The 17,775-nt window shown below is 40.7% G+C and overlaps 1 protein-coding gene across 5 annotated transcripts in view; it reads left to right on the forward strand.

The window, feature by feature from the left end:
• Positions 1 to 17,775, forward strand: part of LOC135259949 (phospholipid-transporting ATPase ABCA1-like) — a 141,649-nt gene that overhangs the window by 67,219 nt on the left and 56,655 nt on the right. For 3 of the 5 annotated variants that reach the window (XM_064344933.1, XM_064344935.1, XM_064344934.1), the window contains exons 23-32: positions 3,104 to 3,303; positions 4,673 to 4,757; positions 5,100 to 5,302; positions 5,857 to 5,905; positions 6,228 to 6,335; positions 6,530 to 6,562; positions 7,629 to 7,768; positions 11,115 to 11,242; positions 15,298 to 15,396; positions 15,694 to 15,883. In XM_064344933.1, the coding sequence (XP_064201003.1) occupies positions 3,104 to 3,303; positions 4,673 to 4,757; positions 5,100 to 5,302; positions 5,857 to 5,905; positions 6,228 to 6,335; positions 6,530 to 6,562; positions 7,629 to 7,768; positions 11,115 to 11,242; positions 15,298 to 15,396; positions 15,694 to 15,883 (1,235 nt within the window). The remainder of the gene's footprint in view (positions 1 to 3,103; positions 3,304 to 4,672; positions 4,758 to 5,099; positions 5,303 to 5,856; positions 5,906 to 6,227; positions 6,336 to 6,529; positions 6,563 to 7,628; positions 7,769 to 11,114; positions 11,243 to 15,297; positions 15,397 to 15,693; positions 15,884 to 17,775) is intronic. The other 2 variants (XM_064344936.1, XM_064344937.1) reach the window with 2 other exon arrangements.

Here is a 17,775-nt window from a genome sequence, read left to right on the forward strand (position 1 = left end):
TATCCGTCTGCCCCCGAAATCCCCTCCCAACAAACACCCCCTTATCAGCAATTACCAGACTTACCCATGTCATCCTTGTCAAACAAGGCAATTAAAAGGAACTTCCTGAATCTGAGCTTAGCAGTGCCGATAGGGACATGGTTAATCTCATCAAGATCTGGGCCAGGTAGCTACAAAAGAAAACCAAATTCCTGCTTCTAAACATTTATATGGCTTAATAGCAGTATGCACACTATCACACTGGTTTTGAAGGCACACTGTTAACTGTGATCCTGAATTGATCCTGAACTCCAATACACTCTGTTAGAATTAAATTATTACTGAACACTTTTGGATATAACTGACAGCATATTAAACAACAATTTTTGGTTCAGTTAAGGCTTCCTACATCTGGCATGTGGAGCTATCAAATGGCTCGGTAACTTGACTAACCAAGTTTTAATTTAAAAAATGATGAAGGGAAGCTCCTCCATTTTAAATGCACTTTTGACATCAAAGGCTTTGAAAGTAATAAATATGTATTCCAGATTTTTAGACAGATGCTCAAGGGCATTATTCTTTCGACTATGAACGTCACACCAATAGACATAATGACTGTAACTAGGCTGGACCTCTTCAGGAGAATATGAAGTACTTCCATGTGCAGTTGAATGATTTAACACCACAGTTATCACAAAATTTACACAAGTCATCACAAATGAGGTTTCTTTCTCTTTTAGCTTTGAACATTCAAGTGTCTTAAATGAAATGTTGTCTGGAGACCTCCACAGTCAGCACAAGGCAAGCAACATTGACTGTTTTTAAAAAATAAAAAAAAATCTAATGAGAGGTGGAAAATTAATTCAGGGCCCCAGCTGTCCTGACCTTTAGAGTGGGGAAAAACAACAAGTGCTGTGATTAATCTTCACATTCGTAACATCATCCCCAATCATTCAACCGTATCTCTCTGCTCTCTCCTCGCCATTCTTTTGTTTCATTATTCATAAAGCTGCTTCATCCGAGGCGGTTTTCTCCGTAACAATCAAATTAAAAGTTGAGGGAATATACAGTGTATGTCAACATATTCAAATTTAGTGTATCAACCTGCATAGCTTAGGAGGTGACGTAGCTCAGGAGATATGAGCGTTTGTCTGGCAGTCGGAGGGTTGCCGGTTCGATCCCCCGCCCTGGGCGTGTCGGAGTGTCCCTGAGCAAGACACCTAACCCCTAAATTATGCAGTCCATTTACCATTTAATCTTCATGTGTAGATGCATAAAATGTAAGATACAGCGCTGTGAAAAAGTATTTACCCGATTCCCTCTGTTATTGTATATTTGTCACACTGAATGGTTTCAAATGGTTTTTCACAGCACTGTATAAGGTATACATGTTCAACAGGATGTGGGTGTATGCTGAGGGAAAATTGTAACAAAGAAATGAAGCTGTTTCTGTTTGGCACAGCTGCAATGTAAAGTAGGCTAACTGTTACTGAACACATCAGTTTTGCACGGGAAATTTTCAGACAGTTCCTTTTATCGTGCTGGATAATAGCCATCTGGAAAGAATGACCATTTCTAGTTCATTGTGCACAGTATATTGACAAAATCAATTCAGGGAGAATTGTTACTTTGCCCTGGTTTAAATAATGAATTCACTGTTATTGAGACCCCAGCACCTTTAAAGGGAAAAAAAATCCTTTTTCTCCATTGGACTGTGGGCAGATTCAGGTTTTTATACACCATATTCTGATCGGTGAAAAGTATATTTCCACAATAGCAGTGTAGCAGGACATTGAGCTGGGGAAGAGGGTTAAAGGGTTATGAGAGAGAAGGTTGAGCACTCCAAGCTGAAGAGCAGAAAATGGCGTCACACAAACACTTAATGACCTGTGTGTGTGTGTCCACGTTTGGCCGATAATGTGACCTGAGGGGATGAGGAACTAACTATCTCTCGGAGAAAACCACGGGTCTCAGCAAAGCTTGCTGCCCTTTTCAGAATAATAGCACCACTTCCAACTAAAAAACCGAAGTCCCTCTGGTCAGCAATTCAGGCAAAAGATGTGTGGTAGACATCCATCCATCCAAGCTGGGTGGAGTAGGTGCTGAGAAAGGGATGAATTATTTTTCTTCTTCTTCTTTTGCTTCTTCTTCCTACTCCTCTTCTTCTACTTCTTCTTCTTTTGCATTAGCTTTTGCCTTGCAGTTCCTGCTTGCATTGCAGGGGTGCATTCCCAATAGGTACAGTAGCTGTTGCTGCAGTGAATCTGGAAAGCATTGCATTGCATTGAGGGAAACCTCAAGGTGGTAAAACCTATGAGTCATAATTAGATAATTAAAATGCAGTCACCTTGAGGGGAGGGGAGGGGGGAGAAGAAACTTTATTGTGTTCGTTGGAAATTCAGTTCAATGGCAGTCCTGTCAGGTTGAGAGTTACCGTTTGAGCACAGCTTTTTCTGAGTTTTGCGGGACTGTTAAGATCAATAAAAATGCTTACCAGCATTTTTCTGCTGCTTCACTCTGTGGGGAAAGAGAAAGAGCAAGAGATCACACTGTGCGAACCTCACAAACGGAGTCAAACAGAGTTGTCATAAAAAATGAAGTTGGGTGGAAGATATTTTTACTTTGGTGTTAGAAGTTACAGATGGTGACAATTCAAAAGAGAAATTTTTGTTGGGAAACATTTTTGCTTAAAATATAATTTGTTTATGATATGTTTATGAACAGTTTTATTATTATTGCTGTTGTTGTTGTTGCTGTTGTTATTATTATTATTACTATTGTAGTAATATCAGTAGCAATATTAGTTTTTATTTATGAAAAACCTACAGAACCATTGCTTCATGGTCTTTATTATTTAATATTTTATAATGGACATTATATAATAAGGCAGATCTCTTGCATCTTTGCATATGTATTCTATAATTTATGCTCTTCCAGAAACAATCTGAAAAGTTGACATTTACACTGTATCTTCTGTTTTGACAAACTTCCAGAACACTTAACTGCCTTCTCTTCCTTCCAGACACGACTGTTACAATCCCACAGCGCACCAGTGCGCTGCTGAATGCTGAGGATGGATATCCATCCACCTCCATCCACCGCTGTCTGTTTTTCCACCCTGCAGGTCGCACCATCATCCTGTCCACTCATCACATGGACGAGGCCGACATCCTGGGAGACCGAATCGCCATTATCTCCCACGGGAAGATGTGCTGCGGGGGCTCCTCCCTCTTCCTGAAGAAGTGTTTCGGGAGCGGGTACTACCTCACCCTGGTCAACGCGGGAACCGAGAAGATGTCCACGCAGCGCGAGGGCATCACAAAGGTACACCTGCTCTCGTGTTGTTTCGATGAGATTTGACGGTTGGCACCACAAAATAATGCCTGGTTCCAGAGAATCGCAGGTGCCAGGTGTTTAATACACTGGAACATATGAATGCGCTGGAAAAAAAACCTGAATATGTTTATTAAAAGTACAGATTTCCAAGACTCTTTCTTCAGCTGATATACACATATGCACAGCAGCATTCTGATATGACTTCATTTCCCAGCATGCAAATTGGGACAGCGTGCTTTTTTCAGCATGAAGCTAATACCTGATTGTGTACGCTGCAACTGCTTGCAAAGCTTTGCTCGGTTAACTGTGATCAATGAAAGCAAATGATTACAGAGCAGGGATGCCAGCAGGACTGCAGCAATTATCCATTCATTTAAAGGCTAGTTGGGAATCTAGTTGTCCATGTACAGTATTGGATGCATTCATATATTTCTATAACACTTCTACAAACTTCAGTTAGTAGTGTCAGCACCGATTTGGTAGATTTATTTGATTGAGTTGAGCAGTTTGATTTAAAATAGTACATATTCCCCCATATTCTGTTGAGAAAGAATCATTTACTTTTCATTTTTAAATATATAACTTCTTCTGATGATTTGTGAGTCACCGAAATGCAGCGACCTTAAATTTTACACAGCATTTAATGATATTTGAGTGGAAGACCCTGTTCAAAACTTCAGTTCCCACAATTTAAACTGTGTTGAGATCTTCAAGTGATTGGATTTGTTAATAGGGTGTAGTTTTATATCAAACCTTTCCAAATGTATTTTGAATAAATCACTTGTAATTTTGATCTCATAATTTAATTTTATAGTTAATAATGATTTACAGTACTTAATGAAAATAAATTAATTGGAGCTTAAAGAAACACTTACTCTGTCCCTTCTTGAGTTGCCTCTCTCAAATCCTAAGAAATAAAAATCAACTAGTGATTACCATAAAACTCTTGGGCTTCATTTTAGTTAGTGTATTTCATACTGGTAACAGCAATAGCTTTTGAGGAGGACTTCCATCTTTCCACAAACCCAAGACGCAAGACAGAGGCAATGATGTGCATGCTGCCTTACGCAGGTCTTCAAATGTCAGTTATCAGCTGGGACTAGTAGGTGAAGCATCAAATTTTTTTCCAATACGGAATGTGCTGTGCTGCAGTTGGCAGCAATGATCAGCTTAGGTTTAAGGGGTTAATCAACCTCAGTAGTGTGGATCGATAGGTTCTCATCTTTCACTGCCATTCAGTTATCGGTTGCCAAGGGGAAGCGTTGGCAGTTTGATTGCACTGAAATCAAAAACAAAGGAAAATGGTGACGAGCTGTGCATGAACAATCAGTGAGCTGTGTCCCGACCTCTCCCACAGCAGAATCACAACTGTGGCTCCACTCGAAGTTACAGCCCGGATGAAGGCATTGGAAGCCCGATTGAGAGTGACGAAGACCTTACAGGTAACACACACTGCACTGTGAGGACCGGAGAAAGTATTACACCGCTGTACACTCACATCAGATTTTTTTTTTGTTACTCACTGAAATACTTCAGCCTTTACCAAAGAGAAGGGAAATAAAGGATTTCACATCAGTTCAGGCAATAGCACAGTGGTACACCCCCCCCCCCCAACCCCCCTGCAATTTAAAACTGAAATATGCAGGTTATTATAAGTATCCAAGTAACCTAGCCAGAGTCATCATATTGTATGTTATGTTTTTTTTTGTTGTTTTTTTTTTCATCGTCTCCTGTCCCTTGTTCCTGGTTCCTAAATTAAAACATCCTCGTCGGTCCCCTATCAGGCATTAAAGCAGTCAGCCTTCTACTGTGGAGACACGTGCCGGAGGCGGTGTTCCTCGAGAGCATCGGTCAGGAGATCACCTACATCCTGCCGTACGGCGGGGCTCGCGATGGCACGTTCGCCCGTCTCTTCCAGCAGCTGGACTCAGAGATGGCGAGCCTGGGCATAGCGAGCTACGGGATTTCAGACACCACTCTGGAGGAGGTAACAGATGGCCCCCGTTTTTGCTTCCCAAAACTCGAGTTCGTCAGACATTTGCCACCAGGGTAGACGCGCGAGTCGTGCGGGGGGGACCAGATGAAAGTTGTCGAGCTGATTAAATCGTACAGTTTTTCTGCGGATGTTCCCCGGGGCAAGCTTAAAGTTTCTCGGAAAGACGCCAACATCAGAAATTAGATAAGTGAACTCGAAATAAATTTGTATTTGAAGCACCATAAGGGGTGTTTGACATTGAGCTATGGCAAAGTATTTCTGAAGAGAGAAATTATGCAGATTAAATTAAGATTCAGAGCATTTACACATTTTGTTATTTTCAGTTACTGTGTTATAATTTGTGCCTTAATTTTGATGGGTATTAGTAAAGATAAATGTACAGTACTTTCAATACGTTTTACAAAAGTTTTTAACAAAATAAATTATGCAATCTGTTGTAAAATGCTCAAGAAAATGTCAATAATCTGTGGATGTACACTTAAATTAATGCACTGCGATTAATATTTTTTGCATTATATATGAAAATCAACTTTTTAATTCAACAGATCTTCCTGAAAGTGGCAGAAGACACAGGTGTAGATGTGGAAATGCCAGGTAATGCCAGTAGGGACCAAACACACTGTTACAGTTAAAAATACTCAATTCAAGTTGAGACAGGATCACAGCTCTGAAAATGCCATGGAGGAGGGGGGGTGGAACTTCTGTTGTGTGGGGGTCTCATAGATGGCTTGAGAGTCAGCTGCCCTACAAACAGTGTTACACATCTCGCCACATATCTATGATTTTAAATTATACATTTTAAATAGTAAGTTTTGTTCTCATGCAGAATCCATGTTGCTTTACTGTATTGCCTAATCATTGATAAACAACCACACTGTGATGGATAATGTAATCTGTCTCTTTTTTTTCTTTTCAGATAAAAAGGATACATTAGTAAGAGACTGGAAGAGAAGTTCAAGAGAATCCAAACGTCGTAGTATAGCCAATGCCGGTTCGAGTTCTGAGAACTTAATTTCCAAAAGTGGTATGGATTATTCATTGTTATCTCTTTACAAATTGACTGCATGAAAACAGGAAGTCTTCTGTCACCATGCATTGAGGCTGCTTCCTGTTGTCTCATTGGCTTTCTCAGTCTACTATCGCATCTTCTATCCATTCTTGGGTAACAAATCATTCTGTTTTTTTTGTCTTGTCTTTTCACTGCTGACATTTGATTAGAGCTGAAGGGAAAATTTGCGAATCGAGTTGAAGGTGAGTGTTTTCAATCATAGTCTGTCGACCTCTGATGTCCACTGTCGAATTGCTGTTTCCTGCCGCTATTGATCTTCCTATTGGTTGTTTAATGTGGTCTCATGGTACGCCTAGCCATGGCATGCTTATTTCCTTTAGTCCAATACCAATCTTTCATTTACATTATGTTATTACTCACCACTGAAGTGACATGTCAAAGCAGGTAAATACACGGGTCACCTCACCTGGTCTAAATATTTTGCTGATTTTATAGTGAAAGGAAAAAAACCAGCATACAAAAAATAAAAAATAAAAAACCTGTGAGTCTCAATGTCCAGAGGTGAGGAACCCTGCCCCAAGCACTTTATTAGACCCTTTCATGTTGTCTGAAAAGCTGGTAACTTGCCGGTATTAACTGCTGGTCGGTGTTCTGCCAAAAAAACACCATTTTCTGCCAAAACATCAGCATGTTGCCGTTACTGGCCCATTTTTCATTTCGCCCAGCAAAGCTGCTTTTAAGTGCTTGTGGCATACTGTCCCCAGTGTGTTATTCTCTAGTTCATCAAACAGGCAGACAAATACGGCTTACATAGGCGTTCTCTGTATTGATGTCTTCTTTACATTGAGCCTTTCTGCAATGCTAGCGGCTAGCGTTGAATGTGCAGATAGATTCGGAGATCGTTTGCGGTACACACAGAGTGGGAGGCTTAATGATGCCATGAGTCAGGGAATCGCAGCAAGAGTGTCCATACATCCAGTTAAAATGTTTTTTTATTTATTTTTTATTTATTATTATTTACAATCAGAACTGGGTCAAATATGTATTTGTTTTGGATTCAAATACTTTTCTGTGCTATATTAATCTTGCCTAGTGTAACTGAGCCTGCCAATATGACCAGGGGTTTGCACTGTTCGAGAGTATTTCATTGGTTCCAATACACCAGAGAAGATCAGTAAAGCGTAGAAAAAGTATTTGAATCCAAAACAAATACATATTTGACCCAGGTCTGTTTCCAATCAACCTTACTTCAGAAACAAACACTGCAGCAGCTCAGCTGGAGCCCTGACCAGTACCTGTGTGTTTCAGTGTCGGAGAGGGTCAGGAGCAACAACGGGAAGGGCTCCAGAGTGATCACTGGATGGAAGCTGATCCGGAGGCAGTTCCTGGCGCTCTTCATCAAACGATTCCACCATGCTCGCCGGAGCCGCAAGGGACTGATCGCACAGGTACGGCACTGATCAAACTGGTACTGCACTTATGGCACAGGTACTGGACTTACAGCACAGGTACTGCACATATAGCACAGGTACTGCACATATAGCACAGGTACTGCACTTATAGCACAGGTACCGCACATATAGCACAGGTACTGGACTTTTAGCACAGGTACCGCACATATAGCACAGGTACTGGACTTATAGCACAGGTAGTGCACTGATCGCAAGCCTATTTTATAATGATGAAGTTGCCAACCTACAGAATGGTTGCTGCTGTCATTGTATCATAAGGAAAAAACCTTTCAATTTAAATCTAGGTGGCTGATGTTAACCAAAGATTTCTAAGGAATTTCAACCTTTCGGCTAACTTGTACACTAATCAGGTAGCTCACTCGACTGTCACAGTTTGCAGTTTTTTCTTCCTTCAGATTTTTTCTTCAGCATTTTTGTGGATTTTCTAGGACATTACGAGACATAATTCTTATTATGTTGATTACTCTTTGCCTGATTACTCTTTGCCTCAAAATCACTTTTTTTTCTTTTTTTTAATGTATTTCTGTCAGGGGTTGGGGTGTCGAGCATGACCACGGATATTTTGATTATCAAATATGGCCCATGAAATAGCTCCATGCAGTAAATAAACATAACAGCTAGTCTGATTACCAAATTATTCCCGAGGCCCAATTATTTCCACTGCCATGTAATTTTCCATTTATGGCCAATGAGGTGTGATAGACCTAGAGGTGAGTCAGACCACTATTAAACAACTTGTTTGAACGCCTAGTAAAATTTTAAGTGTTAATTGAACTAGAACATTTTATAGTCGGCACAGAAGGATCAAAAGTAGGCCACTCTGAGTATCAGAGTAGAATGTACACTATGATAGTTGGTATAACACTGAAGAGTTTACTGTGCTGAAAGAATATGAAATGTGTACATTCTCCTCTGCGTATATTTTACTGCTGTTCATCTAGTTACTAAGATAGAAATGTGAAATCTATTCATGCATCTCATAATCAGTGCATCAGCGCTAAGGCGGTTTGTTAGATTGGTCATCACGAGAGCCTGATCACATCTAAAAGCTTCTTATAACCGTAATGTTCTTCATTTTCCAGAGGAAGCCTCCCAAAATCTATGTGCTTGCTGCAGGTTTACAATCGATCACCAGGTCCACAACGGCACTGAATGTCTTATCTTATCTTAAGCAGCCCCTGGTTGCCAAGGAGACAGTTGGTGCAAACTGGAGGGTTTTCTGCACACATTTAAGGCGACCGTGGTCTTACTGTTGGCCATTAGCCTCCTCATTTATTACTGGCAATAAGTGGCAACTAATGCACTTAAGTCCTATTGCCTTTAATCAGACTGCAAAGAAGGCTAACTGTGCTGAAATGCATTCCTCATAGTGCGTCCAGTATCTGGTTATTAAATATTTCAGATAATGTTAATGTAAACATGCTTTCTTTATGAAACAAGTATCTCCGGAAGTCTGCTTCTTCCCTATTTCTTTCACCTGCAAGAGATGGAGGGTGGGGGAAGGGGGGAGGGGGGGCAGGGGGGGGAATCAGCCCAGCAGCAGCCTACATGAATCTTTTTGCTCAGTACACCTGATATTTCCCCATTCAAGGTGATATAATCTAAGGCTTGCGGCAACTTGGCTAACTACATGTTTTCATAATTATATATTTTTTTGCTTTTGTTCTTCATCAATTTCACATGATAAGGTGCGCAATTATTCTGACAGCTTTCTCGGGGGAAGTGTAATGTACATGAATTTCACTCGCATAATTACAGGTCACATTTCACATATTTTGCAGTACCATACAGAGAATACCCGCGAGTGACACTGCAATTGTTTGTAAAGTGTTGCGGCAAAAATACATTTTACGCGATTGCGTCATTGCATATTACATTACATTACAGGCATTTAGCAGACGCTCTTATCCAGAGTGACTTACACAACATTTATATTGCATTTTTTACATTGTATCCATTTTTTACAGTTGGATATATACTGAAGCAATGAAGGTTAAGTACCTTGCTCCAGGGTACAACGGCAGTGGCCTACCCAGGAATCGAACCTATGATCATTCAGTTACAAGCCCAGTTCTTTACCCACTGTACTACACTTCCGCCCCGCATTTCTACCCACAACCTACATCATCTTTATCGGCCATAGTATTTACACTGTATAAATCAGTGGCACCGTTTCTTTGTTAGTGCACTGCAATCAGTATCTCAGAAACTTAAAGTTAATTCCGCACATTCCTTGATATTGTGCTAGCCTGGGGAAGAAGGATTGTGTGCGTTTACGTACTGTACCCAAGCTTTCCTGTCTCTCTTCCTCCACATTCGAGCCGCTGATGGGCTGACAGAAAGCTTTAGCATCTTGTAAACAGCTCCCATTGTCAGCAGATATGATTGCGGTAAAGTAATCTCTTCAGGGGGAGCTACGGGGAATACAAAGCAGATTATGCTGTCCAAACGCAGAAGCGCTGATTTATGAGGAGAACTCGGGACTGCCAAAGGATGTCTACTTCCGAAAAACGGCGCGGCTCGGCGATTGTAGTCGCTGCGCGTGCCCAGAGGAAATGAGCTTTGGCGCCCGCCGGCTATTGTGCGCCGGGACTTTTTTTGGATTGAAGGCGCCGCTTTCTCAGCAGGGGGTCCAGGTGCCACTTACACGATTCATCATTCCGTTGTAATACCGCCGGATTTCAAAGGGCGTCTCTCCCTCCCTGAAGGCGGCCCATGTTTTTTTTTTTCCCTCCAAAAACCGTGCGCGCTGGCTGCCGCGCCGCGACGTGGCCGTTTGATCCCGCGAACAATGCGTGGCGCGGGCTCCAAGAAAAATGTCTTCTTTCACCTGAACACTGCTATTCATGTAGCTACAATTTGCTCTGGCATCCTGTGTTGGCTGAAAGAATCTGTGCATTTCAGCGTATTCTCCCTTTGAGAAAGGTTATTTTTGCAGAATTGGAGACCTATGGTGATTGATGGCAGTCACTGTAAGTCGCAAATGTTTTGATGATGCGCGTACACTACTTATGGCTTGTTTTGAACCAGAAGCTGTAAATCTTGACAGACCTGCATTTGCATTACCCTATGCCGTAATTGTGTGTTAGTAAAATCCTCTACCCAGGGATGCTCACAGTTTATGAGGTGCTATGGGGAAGATTTACTGTTCTACAGTTGATGATGAAGAAGCCGTAGTTCTCTGTTCTTTGTAACTTCACTGCAGTTAAATGAATAGGAATTTCCTCAAGCCTAAACTTTTCTCCAAGGTCCTAATGAGTGAGTTTACTTGCAGCATAAATTAGGAAACAATTTGTTTTTCTCTTTCTTTCTCGTCCTCCAGGTGGTGTTGCCTGCGGTTTTTGTGTGCCTGTCCCTCATCTTCTCCCTGATCATGCCACCGTTTGCGGAGTACCCCAGTTTGGAGCTGCAGCCTTGGATGTACGGAACGCCGCAAAACACATTCTTCAGGTAAGCATCCGTGGCTATGAAACATCACTTCCTGAAAAAAAGTATACGATGGTACAGAAGAACACTTTTTCGCATACGCATTTTGTATTTCGTTGAGTGATAGGAAACAGCAGCCTGTTCTTTCTGCAGCCCTAACATGCATAAATGTTCCTTTTGGCACTTGCGAGTACAGTCAGGGTAATGGAAGTCATCAACGTCTCTCACTTCACTTAACACAGGGCAATGAGAGTACTCTCCACGTGTCCACGTGTCAAATGTCCTGAGAATCTGCTTATATTTTCATAACAGAGGCTTTAAAAATGTACATTGCACTTGGAGTATATGTGTGAAGTACTTTTTGAGGACATTTTTGTAGAAGTGATGGTTATTGAGTTATCCCACTAAAACAGTATCAGTCATCGGATCAAATTTTGATATTTAGCTATAGCTTGATAGCTTGACCTGTATGTACACCTCACTCTCAATGAAACGCTGTGATAGAGCTTCCCAGACTTGGCACAGGGAATGTCCTGTACTGTATTGTGTGTGCTGATAATGAAAGTGCAAGGGTCTGTTTATTGATCTCTTGTATATAGAAACCACTTACAATGAACTGCACTCCAAGGCTTGAGTGTGTATGTATGCGCTTCAACAACTCGCTTATCAGTTGCATCAGATCTCAGCTAATATTATGTGACATGCACTGTTTCTTTAAAAAGAGGGTTTTATTCCCTTTACCTATTCAATTGTAGACTCGGATTTAAACACTTTTCAAGGCAGAATCATGGATGGATTTCAATCCAATGAATAAATTGACTGATTGGGAAATTGGCTGTGCTGAAAACTAGAATGCGCTGACAAAGCGTGAACAAGACTTTAATGTTAAACTTTTTTTTTAAATTTTGTCTCAGTCATTCATCAGTATCCTGCATATTCCCCATGCACTTGTTAATGTGTTGGCCACCATTAGCACACAATCAACAGTTCCATGATCAATGAACAAAAACAAAACAAAAAAAAACAAAAAACATATTAAATACTTGCATGAATGTGCTAATCAAAGTTTGGGGACCGTGCACAATACCAGTCAGATTGAGGGCCCCCATCGGTCTCTCTCCATGGAAGTGACAAATCCCTCGAGCGTAATCACCAATCCGGACGTCTGTGATGTTGCGCACAACAGGAATACTGAGAATTAAATATTCATCAGTGGCTTCACGCCCTGTAAACTACTGCTGCATAACGTCTCTGTTCAGCTCAGTTGTGTCACTGCTGTTCTAGCGCATATCGGCTGATCTGATCTTTTCAAGGGGTTTTCAGTTCCGTGTACGATCTGACATGTTAGCAGAGTAACTTCCTCAGCTTCTTTTTTTTAGCAACTACTTCCACATATCAGAGTGATGAAACTTTTTTTTTTTTTTAGCCTTTACACTATAAAATGAACAAATATTGAAATGTCATGTGGAGACCTCCGATTGTTATGTACAATGAAAATACCATTAATTGTGGAATTTAAATATTGGCGTTTTGTGGAAGATATCAGCTAGAGATGTGATTTCATTTCAGTACATTTGAGCTAGTTGCACAATAATTATCTATAAAAATATTATTACTGACACATTAGGCATACAACAACTTTGTACCCTTCTTATCAAAGGGGTGAGCTTAATATGCAACAGGACACAGTCGTTATTTGTTATTTATGTTATTAAACTCTTGCCATCTATCCATCCATCCATCCATCCATCCATTTATCTATACCCACTTATCCTGGTCAGGGTCGCAGGGGGTCCTGGAGCCTAACCCAGTGTGCATTGGGCAAGAGGCAGGAATAATCCCTGGACAGGTCGCCAATCTATCGCAGTTAAACAGTTGCCAAGATTATATGGGGCTGCAGAACAATAAAATGTTCAGTGTTAAATCAACTCTTAGAGAGTACACACAGTATGGTCCCTGTTTGACTCATATGTACTCTGTTAGAGTTGCATTAACACCAGACATTCTACTGTGTGGGTGGTCTTTCAGGAAACGGGTACAATTGGATTTAATGTCACTCGATGATGGAGTATCTCGAGTCAGCCAGGATGACAGCCTCTCATCACTCAGGAGTAAACCTGATTGGTCGATCAGGCGCCCGGAAGTCTGCCCGTAGAGCCGCACTAGATGCGTCTGCCGCTGATTCATGCCTGTGGGAGCTCTGCTTGTGAACTGCGGTGCGATAAGAAGCAATGGCTGACATCACAAGCTTTGGAGCAGAGGACGCCCTCCCAGATCAATAGCAGAGGCTGCGGCAATAAGCACTGTCAGTGTGCCCCAGTGAGCTCCATGATGTTTGGGACAGAAATATTTTTTCTTGATTTGGCTCTGTGCTCCATAATTTTAGATTTGTATGGTTAAATGTGCACATTCTCAGCTTTTATTTAAGAGTGTTTTTATTCGCTTTTGTTTCACCATGTAGAAATTATAGCATACATTTTATAGCCCCTACATTTCAGGGCTCAAGTGCTCCTTCTTAATGAATTGTTTGGTGTGTGTTTCTGGTAGTTTTTTTTTTTTTTCTTAATTTTCAGCATGTACAGTATATAGAAACGTATAAGGAATTCCAAATTTGAGAAAATGGGGGAAAGGCATAACAAAACCAGAAAAATAAAATAAAAATACAGGATTGTATTTGCAAGGAGAAACCACCGTGCAGTTAAACTAGTTTCCATTTCTTGTGAGAGGAACTTTTGTTATTAAAATTTATGATGCCCGTTGCATGCATTGTGTGTTTAAAAGTTAAAAAGTTTTCAAATATCCCACAGGATGTTGCCGCAGGTACCATCGCTCTGTAAACGTCCTTCCTTGACAGAGAGCCGAAAAACCGGTGACAAGCCGGTTCGATGCTCCGAAGAGAGATAAACTGCCCTCAGCCGCAAAACAGATAGCTGTATCGAACATCATCAGTGCTTACAATCAGCTGCTTAAAGTTGGCGAAAGATAGCTCCCGCTAATCTCGGGGGAAATTACAGTCTGACCTTTATGAAAGAGCCTCTGAATTGATGCCATAAATGAGAAATTATTCCCAGCACCCAGCGGTGGCCGGAGTCAGGATCGATCCCCTCATCCCATTAAACAGAGTGCCCTCGCCGCATTGAATTAATTTACAGGTCCTTGTTTTGAGAAGAAAAGCCGAGATTTTTGGGTGGTAATGACCCGGAGAGGACAACGATTGGGTGATAAATTAATCACAAGTAATTGGTGTGAAGGAAAGAGCAGACTGAGGCCAACAAACTCAATTTATTTCTGTGAACTCATCCATACAGGACACATCAGCGAATAGTTTTTGACCTACATATGAATCCTAGACATTTCACTGACTACTTCATTGGAGCGCACTGTGCTCTGGTTATTGTTTCACTACTTATTAGGTTATATTATCAAACTATATTATATATATATATATATATATATATATATATATATATATATATATATATATATATATGGAATATGTACCGACTTTGGCCTAGAGACACTTGCCGTCTGGGATGGTATTGTTTGCATTGTAAGTTGCTCTGGATAAGACCATCTGACAAGCACCAGTATAGTTTAAAAAAGTTAATGCAAGCCAGTTTGTTAACATTTAGCTTGTGCCTAAGAATTGGCAATCTCCATGTACCTACAAATAACACAGATTAGAGTGACCTTTTTTCCTAAAGAAGTTCACGTGTGAACTATAGGCTATAAAACATTAAGAAGCATGCTGAATCTTAGCAATTTGATATATTCACCATTGTACTAGTTAATTGTCCACATTTATCTGTACACAAAACTTTAATTTGAACCCTCAGCATCTAAATAATGTTTTTCTGGAGTACATAGGTTCCCTCTTTAATCTACTTTCTGTGGCCTGGGAACAGTATAGGAGAAGCTAAATCTTCCTAACATTTGGCCAGTCTGGTATGTTGCTTGGATGTTTGTTGGGCAGAGATAGACTGCAATTAAAAGATTAGGCTACTGAATTGGATTAAGCGCATGATTAGGCTTTGTAAGTTAATGGCGTTTGTTTCTAATAAGGCCGTATCTCATTACAGCAATGATGCCCCTGATAACATAGAAGTGGCTCGTGTGGCAGACTCCCTAGTGAATAACCCAGGATTTGGAACACGGTGCATGGAAAATAATCCCATACCGTAAGTATGATCTATTGCCATAAATTAATAGGTGCTATTTGTATTCAGTTTTTCACTTATTTGACACATTGTCAGTGCTGAGAAACAAATTCAGAACTTTTAATCTAATTCCTTTGCTATTTTTAAAACTTCCTTGTCATAGCAGCACCAGTTTCAAAGGCAGTTTCAAATGCTACAGCTGTCTTAATATATTCATGTAGAACACAATGCTGTTAATTATCTCAAAGTATCAAATAAAATGTTGAAGCTATTTCAAATATAATATCACTTTTGATGTATTTATAATTTATTTTGCAGGAAACTGCCATGTGCTGCAAATGGATCAGATTGGACTACTCCCACTGTTCATCCTTCCATCTCTGACATCTTCGTCAATGGAAACTGGACAATGGCCAATCCCTCTCCTTCCTGCCAATGCAGCACCCCCAGCAGGACCATCATGCTCCCTGACTGCCTTCCAGGTGCCGGGGGCTTGCCCCCTCCGCAGGTGAGTTAGTGCAGCAAGGGCCTGCCCTTGGCCCATTTACGAATGACATTCATCCTTAACTTTGACTCGCAATTAACTTTAACAGCCCTCCCCCCCCTTCAAAAATGAAATAAAACAACAAACAACACCTTTGAGGGTTGAGTGGAAACATGAATGCTCTCATATAGAGGGGATTACACAGATTAATTTTTTTACATACAATCAATAATATGCAGCTGTATATTTTTTTTACTGAATCAATTCAGGTTAAGTACCAGGCTGAAACTAACAACCTTTGAGTTTCAAGCCCACTTCCCTAACCAATAAATTCCACTGCTGTCCCTATTCACCAGGCTAAATGAAAGAAATCTTTTTGCAAAACTTAATTGAAAAGCATAAGGACAAACAGTGAGTCAGCTCCAGGCCCTGGCTTGTAAAGGGATGTGAAAGCAGTGTGCCACAATGTATTACACTTTAACTCTGCTATGCGCAATTGGCACCCCAACTTCTAAACCAAAACTTGCCATAAAGATTCAGTTGTAGCGCCACAATGAATATTGCTTGTCTATTATGATGCTTAAGAGGCATGGAATATAATATTATACAGCTATTATTCACTGCGGCACAAGGTAATGGCTAATACAGCATCCATGCATGAAAGTTCAAACAAACCTGGCGAAATCTTAAAACAACTTGTCTGGTGCATTGTATTGAAGAACAAAGACAACATAAGTAACAGGTAAAAAAAAGGTGGTTAGTTAACCCAGCTAGCTTCCTAGGGCTAGTCTGTCCCTGTCACATAACAGGAAGTGATCTCGCCTTAACCATACCCTCCACTGAGCTTCCTGACCACATTCTGAGCCACAGGCAGAAAAAATCATGGATTAAAAGCAGGCACTGCATATTTCAGAAGTATATTGAGTTCACATGGACACTTTTCCCTGTCATTCTTGAGTTCCCTTTAAATATGGCATATTGCCTGATGAGTTCACAGGGCTCCAGCCTAATCCGTTAAAGCATTTTCATTTCCTCCTCTACAATCCTTTTTTTACAATGATTTTTTTTTTCAATTCCACTGGATGTAATGTAGAAGAAGAGGCAAAGTGTAATAAAACATGACCTATGAAAGTGGCTTTGAAAGGCTGGGTTACATCACTTTGGCATATTGTTCATTTTGTTAGCTTGAGGTCTAATGGATATACGAGTTGGTTATGTGGCTTGGCCTTTTTCGCATTTTCACATGATCTGATAAAAATACATTCAATACTCTGCAGTGTCAGAGTGAAAGTAATATTTTATTCATCAGCAAGTGATGGCACATGATATCCATCGATATGGTTATGTGTCTCCTGGTTTCTCGATTTAGTCTGTTAGGAGTGTAAGACCAGCCTTTCTGCTATGCGATAGTCTCCATAGTGGACCGCAATGGCGTCTCTAGATCTAAAAGAAGTATTAATGACAGACAAAGGAGGTCTTGGCCCAGTGTCCAATTCTCCTTATCTCCCTTACCTCGTGCCTTGTTTTGACAGAAACCTCCATCCACAGTTCTGGAGGATCAAATCCCCAACCCACAAGCGAGCCAAACAATAGTTTTAACACGGCTGCCTGCCTGCAAGATCTTTCTTTATATATTCATTTTCTGTCCATTGCAGTCGGCAGATGCTGTTTCATATTTGTGCATGTTTTTTTTTTTCTGAAGAGGGAAGATGGTCTTGCATGTCTTTGCACTGTGGTTACACCAGAGAGAGTTAGCTCAAGACAGCGCACAAGTCCCAGTGGGGTTTGTTTGTGGGGTATTCTATGGATTTGTGAGGTGTTAAATGGATTTGTTTCCAACTTCCGGCTTCTGATATGTGAGAATTTTGACAGCTGTGGTGACTGTGAGGTATCTAATGGAAAGGAAGTTGCACTTT

Source organism: Anguilla rostrata, chromosome 7, assembly GCF_018555375.3.
Source record: "Anguilla rostrata isolate EN2019 chromosome 7, ASM1855537v3, whole genome shotgun sequence".
NCBI lineage: Eukaryota > Metazoa > Chordata > Actinopteri > Anguilliformes > Anguillidae > Anguilla > Anguilla rostrata.